Source organism: Phyllostomus hastatus, unplaced genomic scaffold (genome assembly GCF_019186645.2).
Source record: "Phyllostomus hastatus isolate PE091 unplaced genomic scaffold, TTU_PhHast_1.1 phas_scaffold_21, whole genome shotgun sequence".
In the NCBI taxonomy this organism is placed as follows: domain Eukaryota; kingdom Metazoa; phylum Chordata; class Mammalia; order Chiroptera; family Phyllostomidae; genus Phyllostomus; species Phyllostomus hastatus.
Genome location: NW_025334017.1, coordinates 2,761,577 through 2,783,586, shown reverse-complemented (window position 1 = coordinate 2,783,586; position 22,010 = coordinate 2,761,577). Strand labels below are relative to the sequence as shown.

At 41.6% G+C, this 22,010-nt stretch overlaps 1 protein-coding gene across 2 annotated transcripts in view; it reads right to left on the bottom strand.

Annotated features, from left to right (window-relative positions):
• Positions 1-1,901: 1,901 nt before the first annotated feature.
• LYN (LYN proto-oncogene, Src family tyrosine kinase) overlaps positions 1,902-22,010 on the bottom strand; it is a 132,059-nt gene continuing 111,950 nt past the window's right edge. For both annotated transcript variants that reach the window (XM_045861066.1, XM_045861067.1), the window contains exons 11-13: positions 16,630-16,783; positions 13,294-13,425; positions 1,902-3,375 (exon numbers count right to left, since the gene is read on the bottom strand). In XM_045861066.1, the coding sequence (XP_045717022.1) occupies positions 3,173-3,375; positions 13,294-13,425; positions 16,630-16,783 (489 nt within the window). In that variant the 3' untranslated portion in view covers positions 1,902-3,172. The remainder of the gene's footprint in view (positions 3,376-13,293; positions 13,426-16,629; positions 16,784-22,010) is intronic.

Sequence of the window (22,010 nt, the reverse complement as noted above, 5' to 3'; positions counted from 1 at the left end):
TTTAGAAGGAAATAATATGAAACAAATCTATTCCTTCTGTGGCTTAAATGCACCTGATTTTTTAGCTGTGAAATAGTGATAGAACCTGTCATACCTTCAAGGGTTGATATGTGAGTTAGAGGTAATTTTATAAAATGCCAAACCACAAAAGGGAGCACTGAGGAAGTGATGGGTGTGTATCTCTGTGTATTTCTAATCACCATTTCCATCAGGAAGAATGGTAAGGCTCATCTTCACTTAGTCTGAAAACTTCAGGTATTCACAATGTAGGAGAGGAGACAGAGAACCAAAGTTTCCATTCCACCAGGCAGAAGTAGAAAATGGTGTTACTAAGGGGAGAGATGGCTGGTGTGAATGTAAAAACTACACTGGCTGTGGGACTTGGCAGTATAATCATAAGGGCTGGGGAGATGAGCTATAGGATGAACATTTGTTTTAACTCAGCTGCTGGTGTTTCAGAACTAGTGCTGTTAGCAGCTACTGTCCCAGATATAGTTTGTTTGAGTGAAGGGAAAGATAAAAAGCCATCACCACAGGCAAAACTGGAAATGAGTTTGTATTTACATCTCAGTGCCCTTGACCTATCCTGCTGTGTAAGTAAATAAACATGGTCCCTCCTTCTGTTAACCTCTTGTGCACTCTTGGGACAGGGGATAAGGCTTCTGGGGTACAGAACCTCCCCTAAAAGAAGCGGACAGTGTGCTTCTCTAGTGGGATTCTGGCAGAATCTGGGGAGGCCTGCTTAGTTGGCACTAAGGGTCCTTTTCTAGTAAAGACACCAGTGTTAAGCCTCTAAATTTTACTTGAGGTTCAGTAAGAAAAGAAAAGGACAAAACATTTTTCCCTCTTTCTCCTCTATTCCTCCCTTGGAAAACCAACCCACCTGAGGAAAGAGAAGGTTGGTCTTCTTTTGAGAAGATAAGTTTGCAAAAGGAGTCAAAGCAGAGGAGTGGCTCTCAAGCCTGAGAACACAATATAGTCACTGCGGAAGCTTTTCACATATAGGAACATACGTCTCTCTCTGCAGAACAGCAGAGTCAGGATCTTGGGGAGCTGGCATTCTCTCAGTTCTCAACAATGGTCTGAGTTGTGATGATGTGAACCATGCTGCATACCACTGGAGACCCTAAGATTATACAAAAACTACTCAGCCCCTCATTTTGCCCATCAGCCATGAGGAGGGTGGAATCCCACTGCCAAAGGAGGGGACTGTGGGTGCTGTCCACCCAATGCTCCGTGGCCCCAGCTGCTGGAGACCACATACTTGACTGGGAGGGGAAGTTGAATGGAAAATGGCAAAAGGAAATAGAATCGAGAAAAGAAAAACCAAACGAAGATATATTTAGTAATTTTCTAGACTTCTTTTTGTTTCAGGAATTCTTTACATCTTCTCTGCACATGTTGCATCATGTATGAATCGGAAAGAAATTTGAACAAGTGGAGGCACATAGAAAACTTACCACTGCCAATCAAGTGACTAGCTGTGAAGACATTGTGATAATAATCTATCTTTGTGAGCATGGCACTTGTGAATCAAGACTTTTAGAATATTTCAGAAGGGATGGTAAAAGATCACACAGGAAAAAGACAAAATTTAGGGAAGAGTAGAATATTTTATCCCTCCCCCTAGGCACCCAATGCCTATCCAACACTGGGCTTGTAGTGTGCCTGCTCAGCCTGCTTGAAAACAAATCCCATTTGGCCCTGTAAAGGGGTGTTCAGGCGTCTAGACCATTGACTCAGTTCTCCAATCTGGAAATGCTTGAAGGATGGAGGCAGAACTTGTACAAGTCTTTTAAACCATGTAACCATATGGAATCACCTTTCATCCCCCGCCTCCCTGCCCCGCCAACTGGTACTCAGTTTTATGTTGACAATAGTTGAAATGCTAAACACAAGTAAAAAGTTTGAAATGTTATTGGGCCAGGTGTATTAAAATAAAATCAAAAAATAGAAATATTAGGTATATACATGACAGCATAAGTGAAATAAACACGTGGTAAAGCATTTTTCCATTCAGATCTTACAGAAGTAGGAAACATTTAGTAAACAAAATCGCTTGTATCTCTTGCTACAGTGGCTCTTCAGAGCCTCCTCAGTTGCTTATTTTCCTTTCCATCCTGTATAAATAGACTCACACACTTCTTAGGCCATTTAGAAAAGACTGCTGAATCACAAAATAGCCCCCAAAATATGGCATTTTACTTTGAGTACAACTAAAATTAATATTTGATGATTAAAATAATGTTCAAATCATTTGAAGCAATAAAGAAAATGTTTATATTTTATAAGGCTCTACATAGATTAGAATCTTATTCTTTTCCCAGCTACATTGTCAAGGAAAGTCGGTATATAGGAAATTGTGGAGTTGAAAAGCCAGACTGTTTAAAAATTAAGGTATTCTGTCATTCTTAAGGTAGAGCAGTTTCTGAGGCTCTTCTCCCTTTCCTGAGAGGTCTGTGCAAGTCCGGGCAGTCAGTGAGGTCCACGTCACTTAACACAGCAGCTCTGCATCGCTCACAAATGACACATTTACAGGAAAGAGACCACAAAAGTATAGTTGCTTCCTCCCTGGGGGTGCTGGGCAGTCTCCACAGAAGGAAATGTTTAACAGATAGATTTCAGGTGGAGGGACAATCACTGAAATCTGGGAAAGACATTTTCAAGCTTCTGACTTCACCTGCAAAATCTAACAGGTTAGATTAGTATTTTTTAAACAAATAAGCCAAAGCACAGAGAAAATATGAAGAAGGGCCATGATGAGTATCTGGTTATTTTACTTTTATAAATGAGTTTAGGCCTACTATTGGAGATTTACTGAAATGGCCTCTGAACCTTTGAATCACACATCCAGTTGTAAACAAGAGGCCGGAATGGGTGTATTTTGGGTAGAACAGGTGTTTTTTCCTCAGAAGGCTGTATTCAGATGTTGGTATAGCCAAGCAAGACGGCCAGCTGGAAGAAGGCTGAGGGGCAGAGTTGTGGGCATCCTTTGGTGAGAAGATTCTCTTCCACGTACAGAGTGTTTCTTACTGAGAAATTTAGCCTCATTTCAGGAAGCAGGGATGATAGATGATCTTAACACACAAAAACTAGCGCAACCAGTAGTTGTTATTGTTTCTTCTTTAATGAGGCAGCTGTCCCTGGGAAGGGCTATGGGTCTTGCTGCAATCTAAGGCTGCTGCTGATACTGGCCTTCTGTGGCAGTGTAGAAATCATCCAGGACGCTCTGCAGGTAATCAAACGTTGGCCTCTCTTCTGCCTTTTCTTTCCAGCACATCTTCATGATTTCATAGAGCTCCTCTGGGCAGTTCTCCATGCGAGGCATCCTGTAGCCCTGAGACAGTGCGGTCATCACATCGGCATTAGTTCTCCCTAAAGCAAAAAAGAAAAAAAAATGCCCTAGTTAGCAACCTGACTGAGGGGTAAGCAATGCACTGGTTTTGCTGCCCACATCCTGCATCCATTAGTAGATAATGGATGAAGGATAAAGGGTGAATGCTGAAATAATTTTAGGAGTGTATAAATGTAATTACTCCTTAATTGTTAAGGAGTTGAAATTGTATTTGGCCCTTTGGAGGCAACCTCGAGGCTGATACGGTCCCTGGTGAAAATGAGTTTGACACCCCTGCTCTAGAGGCTGCTATGGGCTGAATCATGGCCCCAGCAAATTCATATATTGAGGTTCTGGCCCCAGTACTTCAGAATGTGGCTGTATTTAGAAGTAAGTCCTTTAAAGGGGTCATCAAATGAAAATGAGGCCTTTAGGGTGGGCCCAACCCAACCTGACTGGTGTTCTTACAAGAAGAGAACAGGACACAGAGTGACCCGGGACGCGTGTGCACAGAGGAAAGGCCGTGTGAGGACACAGTGAGATGTCCACCTCCGAGCCAAGGAGAAGCCTCGGGGGAAAGCAGCCCTGCCCACACCTTGATCCCAGACCTCTGGCCTCCAAACCTGTGAGCACATCATTTCTGTCATTTGAGCCACTCAGTCTGTGGCATTTTGTTATGGACACCCTAAGAAACTGATATGAAGGCTGAGAACATTTCTATAAGCAACTAAATAATATAAATTTCAGTACAAAAGGGATCAAGACAGCATTTAGTTTGCCAAAGGGAAGTAGGCAAATGTGGTGAGCAGAAGACAAAGCAAGTTCTTTCACGACAAAAGGATGTTGGATGTGACTGACCTTGTGAATGGACTACTGAAGCCCAGCCCCAACCCTCAATCTCAATTTCTTTTGTAGTATTTTTTTTAGCTTCTATCTGTAATACATCATCAAAATCATACGTGCATACATGATCTTATACTAATATTTTTAAAAATCAGCTCTTGGTTATAAATTTACTTAAAGAAGTCAGGATTCTTGAATCAACTAAGCCAACTGATTATGTCCCAATTATTAAATTGTCTGTCCTCAGCACAGGCAAGAGTCAAAGCTCACACTGACTCTAGGATGTGTGTGTCCTCAATACCCCGTGAGGGAATGAGGTGCTGTTGTCCCTACAGAGCGCTGTGAGAGGACTGCCCATGGAGGATGGCTTTAATATGGTCAAATGTCTCACAGTAGTTCAGATGCTGAACTTCCAATCTTTGTTACTGAATTAGTTTTAAGAAAAAAGAAGATGATTTTAATAACATTTTCCTCCATTATTGAAATGGGGCAGAGAAAAGAGCTAATGTAGCGGTTTTAGCAGCACTCACTCACATCTGCACGTTTTGCCTATTCTGTGCATACCTTACTCTGCAGAGATAGGAATTTATCCAGAGAGGAGCTGTATTCCATCCAGAATATTTTCAAGCAAAATATGTGCACTGTTTGCCCTGGCCAGGTAGCTCAGTTGGTTAAAGCATTGTCCCAATATGCCAAGGTTACAGGTTCAATCCCCAGTCAGGGCACATACAAGAATCAACAAATAAATACATAAATAAGTGGAACAATGCTTCTCCCTCTCTCTCCCAACCCCCCCCCCCTCAAACCAATAAATAGACAACTAAAAAAAAGAATATGTACACTATCTGGCATATGTGGAACGCCATTGAAAACAATTTCCTTTCCATAGCTATCTTCTTTCCATAGCCATAGATTTACCACTAGTGGTCACTAGAAAGACTCTAAAAGAAAGCTAGAAAGCTTAGGAAAAATGTCTTTTACCAGCTTTGGAAAAGAACCTTCTTTTGAATTTACTCTCTAAGCAGTGTTTTTCAGTTTATGGGTCACCGCTCATCTAGGATTAACAAATTCATTTTTTAGGGAGCTACCAGTATTTAAAAAAATTAACAATAAAAAAAAGTCAGAAGGCACTATACATGTAAAAGTTAATGTGGCTTATGAAAATTTTGTTTTATATATGGAGGTTTCTGTATATTTCTTAACATGGGTTATGATCGGTGACCTCTGAACTCTGTGCTTAACTATCCTTTCTTCTTCTGAGGACACAGTGACTGAAAGGCTCTGCCTGGATTTAAACCTCTGAAAGAAGACATGATTGTTTCTGCGTGGAAAGCACCCTTGGTTTTAAAATGGAAAGATCTGAGCAAACTTTCTAATTGTTAAGATCTCTTGAAAGTTATTAGAAAGTTATTTAGATGGTGAATTATTTTTTCTCATGTCAATTTCTGAAATACCATCTTCAAATATTTGTGTAACTCGAATGTTCTAACTCGAAGACTTCATTTGATTCTCATTGCTTGGAGCCATGGGGCTCATTTGCATCACTTTATTTATTTGGGGTTGGGATCTCCATAAAATTTGTGGCTTTGGCATTGCCTTGACTCTCGAAACTAGCCAAGTTCACTTAAATAACTTTCAGAAGAAACCTCTGTGTTTATTTCTGCATGGGGGCTGGGTGTGGGTCTGAGATTCTGGTGGGGGGACTAATATGCAGGATGATAGAAACGGCAGCTGGACCTGTGAACTTGGTTAGGAATATCTTTCACTTCCTTCTTGGAGAACCTCCAATGGCATAAAAGGTCAGAATGTGCCCATGGGAGATAAACCTTTCTAGGGCCCCTTAACCCCAGTGCAGACTTTTCTTCCTTGTTCTCGTATGCTCCTAATGATGAAGAACTCTCGAGATGCAGAAAAAGGCCAGGCTCGTTCCATTCTGCCTGGGGAATTTAATTTGATAAGAAAAACAAAAGGAAGAAAATCTAGAGTCTATCTTTTAATGTAAAAATAAACCAATGGACAAAATAAGACTATTAAATAAGTCTTAGATTAAAGTCTAAGATTAAAGCTGGTATTTGCTAATTTGTCTGTTGTTAGGTCAAAAGCAGCAAACACCCATTGGCTGGTGATCTTAAATACAAGCACGTTCACAGTCCATCCTTCATTCTTTCAACAAGCATCTATTGAGTACTTACTATGGGTATTAGCACTAAGCTCTGAGAGATACAAGAATGACGATGACAGAGACTTGTCCTCAAGTGACACACAGCCTGGTGGGGGGGATGCCCCCAGGACAGAGAGTGGGTGAGAGGGAGTGGGAAGTAACCTCTGGAGTGGGTAGGAGTTAGCAAAGACTAAAGGTTGGTGAAGGAACACAGGAAGGAGGAAAATGAAGCACAGCAGAGATTAGAAACGAACAAGGTGTTTGTGACAGGAGATGAGAGCCCAGAAGCTCCAGGAACTATGACAATCATAAAGACAAAGGGCCCTCAATGAGTGTGAGAGGAAGGAAGTACCAGCAACCACGGGACCACAGTCTCCTACCCAACAATACTTCCAAAGGGGCAAATTAGTTTTTTTCTGAGCATCCTGTGGCCAGTGTGAGCATTTGCTGCAGGGTGAGTTTCCTGGTCCCGAGTCACCAGGGACACTGAGATGTTGCACATAGCTGGTAAGAAATAGCCAGGAAAGACATGATGCTTCATAAAACTTCATCATTTTCAAATCTCCTTTCTCTTTATAAAAGCAAAGCAAAACAAAACCCAAACCACAAAGATCCCCTCTCATTTTTTAAGAAAATTCAAATGTAAATACTATTATAGTTTTGCTTTTAAGATAGTGAAGTAAAGGTCTTTGCCTCATCTTCTTATTTTCCTCCTTAATTCACCCCCTCCAAAAACAGAACAAGAAACAGAAACTTTAAGTCTGTCCTTGATGAAGATGGGAGACACTTGTCAACCAGAAGCAGCAGAAGTCCGAGCCAAGAGGAGGAAAGTGAAACTACAGCACCTGCAAGAAAGGGACGGGCAAGATGTGTCCTCACACCGATTGCCCCTGGGAGGCTCCACATAATTACCACATGTGCAGAGGCGAGGTGGGTGGCTGCAGACGGGACTGTACCTATAAAGCCCACCTAGCAGGTGTGCCAGGGTAATGGCGGAGAAACTGAAGGCACGCCAAGCCCAGTGGAGGTGGGGGTAAAGTGTGGGATGGAAGACCCAGAGTGAGGAGAAATGCTGAACATAAAAATGTGAGACACATTTCACACCTCACAACTTGGATGACCCCTGAGGACATTGTGTTTAGTGAAGTCAACCAGACACAGGAGGACATGTACAGTATGGTTCCACTGAACAGGAGGTACCTAAAGTAGTCAAATTCATAGAGACAGAAAGTAAAATACAGGTTGCCAGGGGCTGAAGGGTTGGGGAAATGGAGAGTTAGTGTTAACACAGGGATGTCAAATCATTTTCACTGGTGACCACATCAGCCTTGCGGTTGCCTTCAAAGGACCGAAATAATTTTAGGGCTGTATAAATGTAACTTCTCCTTAACTGTTAAAGGAGTTAAAATTGTATTGGGCCCTTTGAAGGCAACCGCAAGGCTGATGTGGCCACCGGCAAAAATGAGTTTGACACCCCTGGTTAATGGGTACAGTCACAGTTTGGGAAGATGAAATAGTCCTGGAAATGGTGGTGATGGCTGCACAACATTGTGAATGTACTTAATTTAATGCCACTGAACTGTACACTTAAAAGTGGTTAAGACGGCAAATTTTATTCTATGTATATTTTACCATAAAAAAAGGACACAACTGCCCGCTCCCCAGTAAGCCTCCAGGATGTGGACATCCTGGTTCATATCCTGCAGGCAGGTCCTGGAAGATTTTCTTCTGATGGAGCTCAATGGTCCCAGAGAACAGTCCTGCAGCCTGTGAGGGTCCTGATAAGTAAGGCTGGTGGTCCAGAGACCCTTGTCCTCTTGAGATTATCTCACCAAAAGAAGGGGAAAAGGTAGGGAAGGAAAGAATGACAGGGACAGAAAGAGCAGACATGAGACTCAGAGAATCACTCCAGGAAGTCTACCATCTTGCTAGCAGGTGATTCAGAAATAGAATAAAAAGTGGAAAGGGAGATGCAATCAGTGGAAATTTCCCAGAATTTATGGCTATAAGTTTCCAAATAGAAAGGACAAAACAAGGACCCAGCATAACACAAAAATGACAAAGTACCACACCAAAGTATAGAAATTTCAGGGATTATAAGAGATCCTGGGTTCTTCCACAGCAGAAATGAGATCCTAGACTGAGGACAGAGTCAGAGGCCACCAACCACTTCAGAACGTGGATTCAGGGGAAGAATTTGTTTAAAGTTCTAGGTCAAGAGGTTTTGAGTTATAGCATTCATAACATAAGAAAATTAGATAATTGTACTTACTTAGCTACTTAATTTTATTTAGGTCATGAGCCTCTCAAGAAAAATCCCTATTTGGGAATGTATTCTATCTTCTAAGTAGGAATTAGAAGCAGAATAATAACATCAACACCTCAAATTTTTATGAGGACAAACTCCAGAACAGTACAGCAGCAACTGTGGTAAATGACCTTAGCTCATTCATTCAGTGCTCACTCACCAAGGAGAACAAAAAAATGCTTGAAGAAAACAATTCCTTGTGGCTTTGAGTTTGTGGGGGCTAAAACCTTCAAAACACAAAAATTTTTTGAAATGGACTGATAGTAATTGGACACAAAGGATTTTTGAGATTTGCCCAAAATATAATTAATAGGTACAAAGTCTTTTTTTAATTGCAAACTCCCAATTTATGTGAGAAACCGATGCTTTCTTTTTAAAAAATTTAATTGTTTTATTGTTCAAGTACAGTTGTCTGCATTTACCCCCACCTCCCTCCCCTGATTCCATCCCCCTTTGGTTTTGTCCATGAGTCCCTTATAGTTGTTCCTGAAAACCCTTTCCCCCTTCCCCCCAATTATCTTCTCCCACCTCCCTTCTGGTTACTGTCAGATTGTTCTTAATTTCAATATCTTTGGTTATATTTTGCCTGCTTGTTTGACTAGGTTCCACTTAAAGGTGAGATCATATGGTATTTATCTTTCACCGCCCAGCTTACTTCACTTAGCATTATGCTCTCCAGTTTCATCCATGCTGTTGCAAAGGGTAGGAGCTCCTTTCTTTCTGCTGCATAGAATTCCATTGTGTAAATGTACCATAGTTTTTTTGATCCATTGATTTGCTGATGGGCACCTAGGTTGCTTCCAGCACTTGGCTATTGTCAATTGTGCTGCTATAAACATTGAGGTGCATAGGTTCTTATGAATTGGTGTTTCAGGATTCTCAGGATATAATCCCAGCAGTGGAATTGCTGGGTCAAAAGGCAGTTCCATTTTTAGTTTTCTGAGGAAATTCCACACTGTCTTCCACAGTGGCTGCACCAGTCTGCATTCCCACCAATAGTGCACTAGGGTTCCCTCATCCTCTCCAACACTTGTTGTTTGTTGATTTGTTTATGATGGCCATTCTCAACTGTGTGAAGGTATCTCATTGTGGTTTTAATTTGCATCTCTCTAATGTCTAGTGATGCTGAGCATCTTTTCATATGTCTCTGGGACCTCTGTATGTCCTCCTTGGAGAAGTGTTTGTTCAGGTCTTCTGCCCATTTTTAATTGGGTTGTTTGTCTTCCTGGAGTGGAGTCATGTGAGTTCTTTATATATTTTGGAGATCAAACCCTTGTCGGAGGTATCATTGGCAAATATGTTTTCACATATAGTTGGTTCTCTTTTCATTGTAGTGCAGTTTTCTTTAGTTGTGCAGAAGCTTTTTATTTTGATGAGGTCCCATTTGTTTATTCTTTCCTTTATGTCCCTTGCTCTAGGGGACATATCAGTGAAAATATTGCTGTGTGAAATATCTGAGATTTTCCTGCCTATGTTTTCCTCTAGGACTTTTATGGTGTCACAACTTTTATTTAAGTCTTTTATCCACCTTGAATTTATTTTTGTGTATGGTGTAAGTTGGTGACCTAGTTTCATTTTTTTGCATGTAGCTCTCCAAGTCTCCCAATAACATTTGTTGAAGAGGCTATTTTTACTCCATTTTATGCTGCTGCCCCTTTGGTATAGAGCCTTTTTCTAAAAAATATGTTAGAGAAAAGTCTTTTTCCTGCATTATATTCCAATGTGCACAGAAATTCATGGTATTAGCTATGCCTGCTCAAACTATCTATCTCAGTGAATAGGATGCAAATAGGAAATGACACACCTACACTACACTCACTCCTACACATTTAGTATTTGACTACTAGAAGTTTAATCAGTAACTTTATTGACAGAATTATATCATTTATTCTCTCTCATATTTCCAAAATGCTGTTCTATTATGGCTGGGGAATAGCAATAAAAGACACACCTTTCACCATAAGCCTCTTTCTATCTTTTGAACTCAGAACCATGTGACCATATTTGTATTTAATAAGTAAAATTAGGGAAAAAATTTACTTAAGAAATAATACTGCAATATTTAGAACTATGAACAGCAAATATCAGTAGGAGCCTGTGAGGAGCATCTGCAAGCGGAAGCCCAGAAGTGTTTTACACTGATTCTTTGTGTGCATATATTACTTAGGCAAGTATTAAAATATTTAACAAAAACATAACTGCAAAATATTGGAAACTTCAAAAATTTTTGAAGAAAATTAATAAACCTATTATCTCACTGCCCAAAGATAGTAATATTTTGATGTATTACAGCCTTTTTAGTTTTTATTTTCCTCTAAAAATATGTTTATATGTAGCTTTCTTACTTCTTTTTCTCCCCTCCTTTATTTTATCCCCTTTTATTTTTCAAAGTCAGACATATCTTTTAAACCATTTTTAAACAGTTAATATATTCAACACTTTTCCAGGTAAAGAAAATATTCTCAAGCAGTTTTTTAACAGTGATGGAAATGGCATGTTCTGGCAATGTTTACCAATTTTCTGCTATCTGTGAGTCGAATCCTTTGAGATTTAAGTTCACTGGATTGTTCGATCTGTTCACATTTCCTGATGGTAGAGCCTCTGTTAACATGCAAGTGTTGTGATTGGCAACATCTTTGGTCCAGAACTCCGGAAGGCATCACATTCCAGTCCTTACAAAGCACGAGCTAACTGGGGAAGAGACTAGTCAGTGCTTTCTGGTTGGTCCTGTTGTATTTGTGTGTGTGTGTGTGTGTGTGTGAGATTCTCACCATTTTTCTACTGATTCTTTTATATTTTTTATGATTTTTCACCACAAATATTTTCAAATCCAGGCATGGAGCACAGTAGGCAAGAATGTGAGGTCTTGGGAGGCACACAGGCCTGGGGTTAGAGGCTGCTCTGCCAGGAGCTAGTGACACAGTCCTGAGCAAGAGTCTCCTCCGAGCCTCAGGGCCCCATCTGCATGTCATCGTGGAGCATGTCACACAACATCATTTTATGAGTTGATATGTCATTTGACCAGGTATCATATTATATATATGATCTGAACATACAATCTTTCTCCATAGATACATATAGATATAAATTATTGGTACACAGATATAATGTCAGACATCAGGGTGGATCAAGAAATATTTTCCCTACTTTACAGTAGGTGTTGTTCATTCATTTCAGTGTCTAGGGCAGAGTGGCAGTAAGAACATAAAATGTTGGCACAAAGGAGATCTCAAGGGACAGTCAGCTCCACTGTGCAGGAACGGCCTACATGTTCTCCCTCCCAGCTGGGGCCACTCCCAATTTCTGTGTCTCATTCCTACACAACAGTGAGGGTAATCAAAAGCAGGAAGGCTGCGTCACCACTTCGTCCAAAGACTTCCATGGCTTCTGTCTCATGTGAAATAAAATGTGAAGCTCTCCCGTGGCTTCTGAGGCCTTTCTATCCACTCCATCCCCAACTCCATGGCCCCTCTACCGCTCTCACCTCCAACTTCCTATCCACAGCATGGAGACAATTAAATGTTCTCGGACTGTCATTAGTTCATTAATTCATTCAACCTCCGAGGCCCAAACATCATGGCTCCTGCTCCTGTTGGGGATCCCATGCACTGGCTGTTTCCCCTGTGGGACACTCAGCCCGGGACAGCCCCACCGCTCCCTCACTCACGTCACATCACGTCAGGACTTCCTTGCGGGATCACTGTGTAAAACCAGTAGCTCTCACCTCACTCACTAAGGATAGGGATGGGGATGGTGGGGGGGATGGGGATGGGATGGGGGGCGGGGGTGGGGTGCGCTAATCCCTAGACCATTTCACACACTCTCTATAGAGCACTTCATCCACAGACTATTTGATTATCACTAGTCTCTCCCTACCAAAATATTAGCTCTGAAGAGCAGAATAACAGCACGTGGAGAGTGACTGGCACCCTCTGTTTTTTTTTTTTTTTTCTAATGAGGTAATGAGGTAACCATTAAGAATTTAATTTAAATTCACCTTATCAATCAACTGTGTTAAAAGCCAAACGTTAAAAGAATGTGAAGGGTTTGGGAGAAATCCCTCTCTTGTAATTTCCACTCCAGATACCAGGGCAGGGAGGGCTGGTGGAATCTGGCTCCAGGGCCTCAGCTGTCAGGATTCTGGAGACACTGAGTGCTGTCCTCACTTCTAGTCAAAGCTCTGAAGGACTTTTCACAGATAAAGAGGTGGTTTCTTCTTGAACAGGCAGGGACTCCAAAATACTTTATACAAACCTCTGTTTCAGAATGAACCAAAAAGCATTGAAAATCCCCATTTCTATGTCTGTGCTCTCCATCAGGTGCTCAGTTTAGCAGGAGCACCTATGTCTAATCCTCTAATCCATCCTCATATTCACACACCCACGATGGTGCCAGGCACAGTCTAGGCATGAAGTTAGTGGTGGAATGAATTAGTGAAGAAAAAGAATATGCTCTCAATCAAGTGAGAGGGCAGAGAAGAGGCTAAGAATATGTTACAACACTCTCCACTAAAGATAGTCAAAATTGAATTCTAGCACAAAAGGGTTATTTCTGTTTTAGAAATGAGCTTATTACTTTTTTTTAACGTGTTTGACTTTTTTCTCACATGCACCACTTGCATGGAAATAGGTAGTAAATAAAGGGTACCTGGGTAGGGAATTTTCCCATAGGTGACGATTTCATACAGGAGAATTCCAAAGGACCACACATCAGACTTAATAGTGAAACATCCAAAGTTGATTGCTTCTGGCGCTGTCCACTTGATGGGGAATTTAGCACCTAGCAGAGAAGACACAGGAGTCTTACTTGTGCCTCTGAGTTGACAGAAAAATGTCATGGCCCTGTGATCCTCTTTTGAGAAAATTATGATTATTTATTTTGAATAGGCAACACATAGTACAAAGCAGAGATGATACAAAATGTTATACTTAAAATGCTTGCCTGCCTCCCTGTTTCCCTTTTGGGCATTTCCCTGTTAAGTCAAGTTTCTCGTGTCATCTCCCGGAGATACCCTAACCGGCCCACCTTAAATGTAAATGTACATGACGTGGGCTGTAAGGCATTTATTCTTAGCTTGTCCATTTGTCCCTCAACACCAGCGCCCAAGCATGTAGAGGGTGGGCAGCAAACACAAGGCCCCCAGGCCAAATCCGGCCCTCTACCTTGTTTTATCCAGCCTGGCACCTTGTTTCTACCCTACAGCAGCTCTGAGCTCTCGCTTAACTGTTAAGGAGTAGTTACATTTATACAGTCCTAAAATTACATTCGGCCCTTTGAAGGCAACTGCAAGGCTGATGTGGTCCCTGGCGAAAAGGAGTTTGACACCCCTGATGTATAGGGTGGGGCAAAGGTAAGTTTCCAGTTGTGAGTATGCAAAGCACAGTTATTCTTGTATTATTATTTCTTAATTCTTATATTATTTTCCATACGAACTGTAACCCTACTTTTGCCACACCCTGTATTTATCTTTAGTGTTCACATTTTCTCTCATTAACCCACACTATGTTTATGTGGAATATCAGTATCTCTTGATCAGCCCCACCAAAAGGAACATCAGATGGTACTGAACACTTGAATGTTCCCTACTTTCATCCGAAGGAGCCAACCAGACATTATTACACTTTAGGAATCGGGTAGGATGATGATCTGCCTATAGTGAGACAGTGGTGATACTAGGTTTCTCATTAGGAGCTGGGGAGGGTAAGGGACACATAGCCCTTAGGTCATGGGAGAAGCAAACCTGGCCCAAGGAACTCCAGGATCCCCTTGAGGAAAGTAGGGACTCAGGCACAGGCTGTCACTCCTACATGCTGGAAAAGCTAGGTGTTTCCACCAACAACTTAAAAATTTTTTTAACAGATTTGCCTTTATTATGTCTTTGCTTCAGAATTTTTTGTGGTGTCAGCCAAAATCAGAAATCAGAATAAGAACAAAAAGGACAGAAGAAAGCTTCACAGAGCAGCTATTGTGTGCAGCACACTCACTGTGGCATATTCCAGCATGAAACTCCCTGCCCTTTAGGCAGCAGTGGAGGAGGGTGGGAGGGGCTGTAGGTAGGGTTTGACTCAGATTTTGCTGATTCCTGCTTGATGTGACCCCTAGCAAATCATGCACTGTTTTTGTGCTTCTTGGCACCTCCATCTATAAAATGAGGAAAGAACGGAACCTCCCCAGGTTGCTGTCAGGGTTAAGTGGTTTTTCCTGTGTGCTTGGCACAGTGTAAATACCAATGGAGGTACATTACATTACTGTTTACTTTTAGACCACGAGCTCTCTGCACTAAGCCACCTGTCTCATTCATGAGAACAGTTATTTTTGTGATACTCAAGGCTTGTTGAATTCAACAAAACCAATGGAATACATTCCAGCTCATGTATTACGAAGCTAGATCTCCTGGGTTTGGATCCTGGTTCTACCACTTACTGTGGGACCTTGGAAGCTGCTGAACCTCTGTTTCCTCACCAGTGAGGTAGGAATCATCATCATTATCATCATTGTACAGGGTTAAAGATAAATGAGATAATGTATGAAAAGCACGTAGAATAGGGCCTGCCACGCTGCAAATGCTCACTACATTTTTGCTATTTTTTTAACTGCTTTTCCTCAAACTGTTCTCCTGCACCTACCTTTTTGTTGAGGGTAATTAAGATCACGGATAAGTAATAACCCATCTGAGAGAACGTAGGATTGAAGCAGGAGGAGAACCACTTTAAGTATGATGGAGACAATAAATGCTACACAAATCAAAGTGATATTTCAATGTGTTTGTCACTTCTGTAAGTCCTATGGGCACCTTCCGGAAATAACGCACATGTAGTTAAAAGGAAAATAATCCTTGTTTAATAATTCTTAGGAATGTCAAGAAAATGCTCAGCTCTTTAAAGCACTGCAAAAGTATTCACTCATCTTTCGTGAGGGAGACCTTCAGAATCTTCAGATTGTAAGCGTCATGCATGAGTCGGGAGCAGGAAAGGCCCCTGCAGCCCAGACGTGCCTCAATGTGGAGCAATGTGCCACCAACCAGATTTATGCCTCTCTGTGCATTTTTTAAAAAAAATGTTATGTATTGATTTTAGAGAGAGAAGGAGGGAGACAGGGCCTGGGGGGCAGCGGGGACAGAGAGAGAAACATCGATTTGTTGTTCCTCTTAGTTATGTATTCATTGGTTGTTTCTTGTATGTGCCCTGACTGGGGATCAACCCAAAACCTTGGTGTATGGGGACCAACTGAGCTACCCAGCCAGGGCCTCTCTGTGCATTCTTGATTCACATTTATAATATGAAATGTGGGAAAGTAAAGGAGTGTATTTTTGTAGCACTATATTTACTTCTATGTGTATAATAATTTCTGTTTTATTTTGTAATTAAAAGGCCAGAATATAGAATATGAAATTATTATTACAAATATTTTCTCTATACAGTAAAAAAGTATACTTAATTATTTGGGTGAGAAGCTTTAACATAAAATATAAACAAAGAATCTTGACTTTACCAAACTCTTTGTGTTTTGCTTTACTTACTTAAAATACAAATGATAGTATTTGTAAATGTTATAAAAGTATCATGTGGAATTAATGAAGAGATTAATTTTTTGAACAAATATTAGAGTAGAACCACAAACAGCAACTACGGCACATTTAGAATATTTTACCAAGCCCTGGCTGGCATAGCTCAGTGGATTGAGCTTGGGCTGTGAACCAAAGTGTCGCAGGTTCCATTCCCAGTCAGGGTACATGTCTGGGTTGCAGGCCATGACTCCCAGCAACCGCACATTGATGTTTCTCTCTCTCTCTTTCTCCCTCCCTTCCCTCTCTAAAAAATAAATAAATAAAAATAAAATCTTAAAAAAATATCTCTTTAAAAAAAGAATATTTTAGCAAATGAGTTATTTTTTAAAAATGACTATTGTTATTGCTTTGTTGAAAAAAGACAAAAATAAAATTAAATCACAACAAAACACTTAATGATCACCAGGGGAACACACCTTCCCTTGCTGTGTACTCGTTGTCTTCAATCACTCGAGCAAGGCCAAAATCTGCGATTTTGCACATGAGTGACTCAGAGACCAGGACATTAGCTGCTCGCAGGTCTCGGTGAATGTAGTTCTTCCTCTCGATGTACGCCATTCCCTCTGCGATCTGAAAATAGAAAATTGTTGCTTTCAGTTCAGGGTAGGCTATGCAGAGGGCCATCAAGGAAAATCCAAAAACCTGATGAGTTCCTAAAATCCTTTCATGTATGTTATTCTGATCATTCAAGTTTTAAAAACAGTGGGTAAATGACAATTGCCATTTTGAATCTTTTCTAAACTAACTGCCCCCAAATCTGAAATGATGGTAATCACGACTCAACATGATCTTTTAAATAGCTACATCTCAACATTTTCTAATGTGTGGAGAATCTTTTTAAGGCCCTACTAAATTCTTATAGGTAGGAATACAGATGTCATTATCCCAGTTTTCCAAATGAGAAAACAGCTGGAGAAAGTAATGCGCTAATACAAAGAAGTTACTAGGGTATCAAGAACAGGACATCCTTGGTCGGCAGCATCCTCCCAGTCCAGTTAATCAACAGCCCTGGGTTCTCCCAGCTCTCCCTGAACAGCCCCTCCAGGATGACAAGAAAGATTCACTCTGACAGCAAAGCATGATGGCAGGAAAGAATTCAAGATTTAAACAAAACAATAAAATAGGGGAGGTGAAACTACTATTCATTACTTACTAGAAAATTGGGATTTTAAGGAAAACAGTATCTGAATATTAAGATAAGTATCTAAAAGGAAGGAAGAGGCAAAGGTAGGAGGGAGGGAGGGAGGGAGGGAGGGGTCAGCTCAAGTAGCTGTGTCTGGTGAGCAGTTACAGGGAAGCTGTGACCAGGATTATGTCACAGGAATGAATGTATTTTGCTAAATTCTACCCTGAATTCCAGGTGGCCCAGCATGGAGGGCCTGACTATCCCCACTTACCTGCAAACATCCCTCCTTATGACCCAATTCGAACCCCAGGTTCAGCCAGGCCATGTTGCTTAGCAAAGGTTTAGCTCCTAATGACTGGGTCCACTTCTCTTTGACCTCTTCCTGGAACACCTTTCCCCACTCTCCACTAATCCCTCAGCTCACCTTCTGCTCAGAGGGCCTTCTTTTAATTCCTTCTGGGTACTATAATTTCTCTTCACTCTACGCCTGCCCACAGTGGTCAGTTAGCACAAAAACCATTTGCACCTACTGGTCACAGTCTTGTCGTTGTTCTAATGCTGTTTAATGTGCTTATAGTTGTCATGTTTTCTGAACAGTGAACACCTCCAGGACAGAAGCCATGCCCTCTGTTTTTTCTGTTCTCACTGGTATCTATTAGAACCTTCAACCTTCTCACCAAACACATTCTCAAGCAAAGAAAGTTCTTTGGAAAGTGAGCTGGGTTTTTAATGCTACCAGAATACCATGTTGTTGGCACCCGGCTGCAGGAATTTGACAGAGTATATTTTTTTGTGGCCACAAGATCACTTGTATAATAATTTGTGTGCACTGGGTTAGTCTCAAAGTCCTGTCAGCCCAGAAGTTTGAGTCTGACCAACACCAAGGAATACTGTACTGAACAGAGAAAATCACAAATCAGAAAGAACAAAAGAGGTCTAACCTTTTTCTTTAGTAGAAATGACAATGTAATAATGTTCAGTTCTATAACCAAGAACAATGCGGGCAGCACTTCAGCAGCGCGTAAAGTGAAGGAGACCAGGCTAAGTGACGCCTGCAGGGTGAACTCGGAGGCTAGACATGGCCTGCACAGCTCAGGCAGCCCCCGCTTCCATAATAGTGTGGGCTCCTGCATCCCTCAAAGGTAACACTTTAATCCGTTGTACAAGTCCAACCAGGTCTAAACTCCTTGACTCAGCTGTGACTTGGCCCCTGTTGTGCCCTCCTGCCTCCTCACAGTGACCGTGTCCTCTCCTGTACCCCAGCTTCCACACCTGCCTCTCCTTGGCACATATGCACCCTGCCCCTTTTGCCTGGACAATTCACTCTGTAGGTCTCAGCTGAGAGGTCACTTCCTTTAAAAAGCCTGGCCTGACTCACTTCATTTGATGTGTGTGGTCCCAGTGCTCCCTGCTCCTCACCTGTTTACCTGTCTATGATCATGGCAGGAATGGAACCCCTTAGGTGTACAAGTATAAGGTATGCACATTTCTGTTCTTGGACACTTAGGTAACATTTCAATAATTATATACAACCTGGGCCAGGAACCCGAATGAGCCAAAGTTGGCTGTAGTCCCAATATCAGCCTGAGACTGCAGTTGATGGTAGGAGTCAGGAACCTGTGCCGAACACACTCCTCTAAGGATGCTGACTGACCCACGCAGATGTGTGCTAGTGGCCCTGAAAGAGTCCCTAAGACATGGTACCAAGGACCCACATCTCTCTCATTCTTGGTGATGGGTTTGAATGATCAGCTTGTTAAGAAATGCATTCTGGAAACTTGTGGTAAGGTTTCAATCATGCCTACCCCAGCTCTGCATTTACACAAATCCGAATGCATTTTAAAAAGTGGTTCTCTAAAACAGCAGACTTGCAACAAGCCCAGTTTATTTTGGCTTTATTTTCCACATCAGAGTGCTTTAGGGAGCTCATATTCCAAACAATAATAACAGTACTCACCAAGATCAAGATTCAAAACACTATCATTCACCAAATTGAACAAATAATAGTTGTGGGAACAAAATAAAACCTTTCAGATGTGACTTGCTTTTGAGGTTATAAAAGACTAGAGCTCTTCTTATATAAAAATTATTCTTGCCCTGGTCAATATATATTATTCTTTCTTGGTTTCTTTTCTTTTTTTTAACTTAATCCTTTTTTTTTTTGGTTGTATTTATTTTGGTTAAAGTGTATCTGGTTCTATTTGGTAATAGCAGGAAGAAATCAGAGATCACTCTGGCTAATGGAATGCAAGACCAATGTTCCCCCCTTAGAATGAATACCTTCTTCCCCCAGGCCACTTAGTCTTAACAGTTGTCAGCACTGCAGACAGAGCTGTCCCACATAGGCCTCACACCAAGGCTCAGTATCCGTAAGGACCCTGGAGAGGGAAGTGCTCGCCTCCCACTTCTTACTGTTCCATAGCTCAGAAAGGCTGAGTCATGAGGTAGTTATATGGAGTTGCTCAGGTCTAGTGAGGAAAGAATCTGAGGTTCAGGATACTGTTTTGTGCTCACAGATATTTTACTATGAGGATAATGATAGACAGGCAGATGATTTATAGGCAAGGAAACAGATAGGCATTAATAACCACTATGTCTCCCACTACTAATTGAGTACTTATTAAGTACCAGCCACTATATTACTTTTTTTTTTACATGCAATGCATGTTTTATCTAAATACCAAATATACCAGGTTAAGTTTTATTTCTATTGTACAGATGCAATGAGGCTTGGAACCTGCTGAAAGCCACAGGGTGAAGGAGAGAGCCAGAGGGACATCAGGTACACCTGACCTTGATGTCCACACTCTCACTGCCACATTCCGGAACAGCACATCAGCAAGGAGCTCATTATTGGATGACTAACTAGGGGCTCCAGGAACTCTAATTTTTCAATGAAGAGAACACTGTTTTACTGAGAAGACAGAAAAATCCTTTTGAAGGCTCCTCCCAGAATTCATTGTTAAGCCCAAATTTCGCCCCGCAGAGAACTCCCCCGAGGCAGAGGTCAGGGTGTCCACCTCAGGAGGCACCTGCAAGCATGGCTGTGTTCTCTCTCTAGAACAGTGTGTCTCAACCTTTTAAAATTAGTGTCCCCGAAGGAGAAACATTTAAGTTTTAATTAAAGTTAATTTATTCATAATAGGAGAGACTAAATACAAAGAAATAAGATTTTGTCAAGTAGGTTTGAGCTTTGGAGAACCACAAACTACTATAATATCCTTTGAGATTTCTTCAGCTCCCAGGGACCAATTTTCACTCCCTGGAGACAATCTTGCCCACATTTTGAGTGCTTGGTCTACACGATGCTAAATCAAACTAAGAAGATTTAAAGCCAGTTTTGCCTCAAAAAGAGGGAAATGAGATGGATGATGAAATATGCTTGGCCTGGATGAGGTTAACACTCTTGTCAGAATGAAAACAAGTAGGCTAAGATACTGTTTCACCCAAGGAGCCCCACGTGTTCTTAAAAAAGCAGTAACTTCCATTCCCTTTGGGAATCTAAGGTGCTAAACGTAAATTACTATTCCAGAGTCATACCACAGGTTAGTTCAATGGTTTGGAAGTGATTTTAACTTTCCCTTTATACATGCAATGGTAAAAAAAAAGTTTTAGCCCTTATGCCGGTAGTAACTTTGGCTGCCTACCTGGGGAGCTTTTAAAAAATATCATGTCCTCACCCTAAACCAATAAACCCAAACTTGTAGGAGAGGGGCCTCCTCAGATGATTCTCACATACAGCCCAAGTGGATACCTGCTCTGGGCCCTTGCAACACTAAGTGTGGTCCTCAGACCAGAAGCAGCCTTGACACCATCTGGGAGTTTGTGGAGGTACAGCGTTTTGAACGCTAACCCTGACTTATTCCATCAGAATCTGACTTTCAACAAGGTCTCTGAGTGATCTGTATGCACATTAGAGTTTGAGAAGCACTACACTAGATCATATACTTTAAAACTTCAGCTATTTCGGATTTAAAGTTCTAGAGAGATTGAAACAAAACCTTGATCTCAACACGTGCCTGTAAACCACCTCACCAGAGGACTCCTATTCTCCGAATGCCTGGGAAAGGAAGTCCCAGTGCAACTTAGCTTAAGAGAAGGAGCAAAATGTGCTCAGCCGCAGTGAGAGCTGAGGCCAGGAGACGGCGGGGACACGTGAGCACCAGGCAACGTATGGGGCCAGATGACAGAGGTGCCGGGAACGCCTTAACATTTTGGCCAAAGTCCAAGTCCATCAGCAGCTCAGAATATGTGTCTCTTGGGCTTCTGTCTTTCCTGTAACTTAGTGAGAGTGACTCCTCTGGTCCCACAGCTTGGAAGCAAGGGGACCTCGGTGCCTCTCCCTCTCATGGGTGTCCAACCTTTGGGTGTCTCTGGGCCACACTGGAAGAGGAAGAGTTGTCTTGGGCTACATACACATCTAATACATTGCAACACGTAATCACACACACACAAAAATATCTCATAATGTTTTAAGTAAATTTATGATTTTGTGTTGGGCTGTATTCACAGCCATCCTTGGCCACATGCGGCCCACGGACCAAAGGTTGGACACCCCTGCCATGGCCTTGGGGTTGGGCCAATACTTAGAGGGCTTGGGAGACTGATTTAACCTTCAGGTTTTAAATCACCTGAGGGGATTTTCTTCATCTTGGGTCATGTCAGCATCAC